The 3,364-nt window shown below is 34.3% G+C and overlaps 1 protein-coding gene across 2 annotated transcripts in view; it reads right to left on the reverse strand.

Moving 5' to 3' along the window:
- Positions 1-1,527: 1,527 nt before the first annotated feature.
- Positions 1,528-3,364, reverse strand: part of LOC137637877 (X-linked retinitis pigmentosa GTPase regulator-like) — a 49,703-nt gene continuing 47,866 nt past the window's right edge. For both annotated transcript variants that reach the window (XM_068369987.1, XM_068369986.1), the window contains 2 exons: positions 3,024-3,142; positions 1,528-2,319 (listed from right to left, as the gene is read on the reverse strand). In XM_068369987.1, the coding sequence (XP_068226088.1) occupies positions 2,296-2,319; positions 3,024-3,142 (143 nt within the window). In that variant the 3' untranslated portion in view covers positions 1,528-2,295. The remainder of the gene's footprint in view (positions 2,320-3,023; positions 3,143-3,364) is intronic.

Here is a 3,364-nt window from a genome sequence, read left to right on the forward strand (position 1 = left end):
AATTAAATGGATGGGTTTATTCACTTAAAAAAACCTATTAAACCTTTTAGATTAAATATTCAAATGTGTTATTTCAACTTCCCATCGGTTGAAAGAAAATCCAATTGTATTTCTCTTGATAAAGTTTTAAAAATTTGTACCTTATATGTCATAAGGACACATGACCTTGTAAATGCATCTAAAAGGCAAGTGCATCCTTAGAAATGGTGCTATAAGGAACATTTCACGGAGCGACACAGGTCGAGCCCAGAAAATTCAATTAGCAATATCTGTCTTTAAAGAGAAAACCACACCTGCGTAAATAAGAGAGACAATCCGTCATCAAATTAGAAATGTGAAATAAAAAAGAAATATAGCAAGATTCCATTTCTATGTTTCTCATCACAGTTATGAATACTGTATGCATAAGTGCGGTTTTCTCCTTCACTCTACTGCCATCTAAAAGTACAGCCCAATATGGACGGATTAAAATTCTGGGGAAATGAAAAGGCACTGCACCTACAAAATCAAGTGAGGAAATGATTATCTCATTAAGACATATCACAGAGAACAGCTTTCTAGGAACTACTGGTAAATAATAATAGGAAATGGTTACATTCAAAGTTGGCTTAATTTAGCAAGGCAAATTATCAATTATTCCTTTAACAGGAACAGAGTCAACATCTTGATTCTCACGGCTTTACCAGAAGGATTTGTTCTTAACCCTTTTACCCCCAATGGACGTACTGGTACGTTTCACAAAAGCCATCCCTTTACCCCCATGGACGTACCAGTACGTCCTTGCAAAAAAATGCTATAAAATTTTATTTTTCATATTTTTGATATTTTTTTTGAGAAAATTCAGGCATTTTCCAAGAGAATGAGACCAACCTGACCTCTCTATGACAAAAATTAAGGCTTTTAGAGCAATTTAAAAAAAAAAATACTGCAAAATGTGCTGGGAAAAAAATAACCCCCTGGGGGTTAAGGGTTGGAAATTTCCAAATAGCCTGGGGGTAAAAGGGTTAAATGATGATAAGAATGGACACGGGTGGCTGAGACCAAGGGAAACAATAAGTTAATACATTAGCGTTCCTCAAGTGGAACACAATACACAGTATTTAGGGTTCACTGGAAGGTGCCTTCGTACACCAGTTGCAAACTATCTGCATCATCCTAACCTACATTTCCTAACTTAATTTTTCTTTAATAGTTACCTCCCACCCAGGGATAAATCCTTCAAAAAAGCCCTCAAGACTAAACTGTGACTCTTTTCTTGTAAACTATATATGAGTCTTTCAGTCGAGAAACATGCCAAGCGCCATTTTTAAAAAGTGTCAGAAATCGCAATTGAATATTGCCAATTTTCAATTGCAAATTACTCGGTAAATATAATAGCTAGGAGTTTCATATTTGCTATAGATATGAAATTTGCTACTATTTATAACAAATATGAAACTCCTAGCTATCATATTTACCGAGTAATTCACGATTGAAAATTGGCAATTTTCAATCGCGATTTCTGACCCTTTTTAAAAATGGCGCTTGGCATGTTTCTCGACTGAAAGACTCATATATAGAAACAAAATATGAGCCAAACATTCCCTGGCCTACAATCTAATAACTGACTATTCGATCCAGAAAAATGTGATTGTAAAAATCCATAACCAAGTACCTCTGTTCAAAGGTAAACTAATAGTAAAAGGTTAATGGAAACAGACCCATAACTGCTTTATGTCTGCATTGCTAATGCAATTAACACACACTAATACCTTTTCATGCAATTAAATAGTGAAAAAGGTATATTCTTTGGCTATGCTACAGTAGCTTTGAATAAAAATTATTCAAAAGCTTAATTTTTTTTCTAAAATGCTATTTTCTATCACTGAAAATTTCTAAATAAGGCTACTCTTCTGAATGAGAATCAAGTTACAAACAATGCTATCAGGCCTGGTGCATTAACTTTCCAGAATTTAAAAGAAAACTGGAAATATCTAACGTTTAATCAAGTATTAAAGATTAAATAACAATCCTAACACGATCTACTCAAACAATGTGGAGCAACTACTATACAGACCTTTAATGCTAATTCCAAATAAAAATTGCATTAAAGAAGTGGATTGAGGAAATCAATCGTTTAAATTAGAAGTCTCGAAACAATTAACTAGAAACAATGTTTAGCCATAGTTATTTTATAATTCTTACCACTCGATATTTACCTGTTCCTTCACCTAGAGAAACAAAATACAGTAACCTTAATATCATGGCAAGATCCATTATCCACGAGACGTCCGCATTTCGGAAGAAAGTCCTCTTCTATAATATTGCACATGTCTTTGACTGAAACGTGAGAAAATATGGGTAAAATTACTATCTTCAGACCTAAAAATATGGTTCTACTTCTAAAAATATGTAAAATACAGTTGACTGGTTTTAGAATACGAACCAAATCTAGTCTCAGCCAGTGGAGCAATGTTATTTAAGTTATAACATAACAGAAGAACTTCCTAATACAAAATCAAAGTAAAAAATTTTTTCAACCCTTTTACCCCCAAAAGACATACGTACTGGTACGTTTCACAAAACTCATCCCTTTACCCCCATAGACGTACCGGTACATTCTTGCAAAAAACTGCTATTTACATTTTTTTGCATATTTTTGATAATTTTTCAAGAAACTTCAGGCATTTTCCAAGAGAATGAGACCAACCTGACCTCTCTATGACGAAAATTAATCCTGTTAGAGCAATTTAAAAAAAACATACTGCAAAATGTGCTTGAAAAAAATTAACCCGTGGGGGTTAAGGGTTGGAAATTTCCAAATAGCCTGGGGGTAAAGGGTTAACAAATATGAAATATTTATATGAAAAAAATTTATGATAAATAGGTTGTAGACACTATGATGATGCAACCATTCTCTCAAGATCCGTCAAGGATGTTCCCCCGTTTCAAAAAATATAGAGGAATGCTACCATAAAGTATGAGTTTTTCCCTACCAAAATTGTAAACTGTAAGGTTTCAAAAAATACAGTACAGAACAGTACCTGCTTGTGCCCAGGTTTCCCTTTAGATGAAGTTGAACTCTCGTCATTTTCCGTGAAGGCTTCGACCACATCTCTCTTGTTCTCCAAACCTGCTTCATTAAGACGATCTTCTATTGACTCTGGGAAAAAAAAAGTTTATTTTATTTATTATAGATAACTACCATTGCAATCGAAGGATATATTGCACGTACTGTGAGATTTACATACATATACACATACTGTATACCAAGGCACTTCCCCTAATTCTGGGGGGTAGCCGACATCAAACAAATGAAATAAAAAGGGGTCCTTTCCTCTCTACGTTCCTCCCAGCCTGACAAAGGACTCAACCGAGTTTGGCT

This window comes from Palaemon carinicauda, chromosome 3 (genome assembly GCF_036898095.1).
Source record: "Palaemon carinicauda isolate YSFRI2023 chromosome 3, ASM3689809v2, whole genome shotgun sequence".
Taxonomy (NCBI): Eukaryota; Metazoa; Arthropoda; class Malacostraca; order Decapoda; family Palaemonidae; genus Palaemon; species Palaemon carinicauda.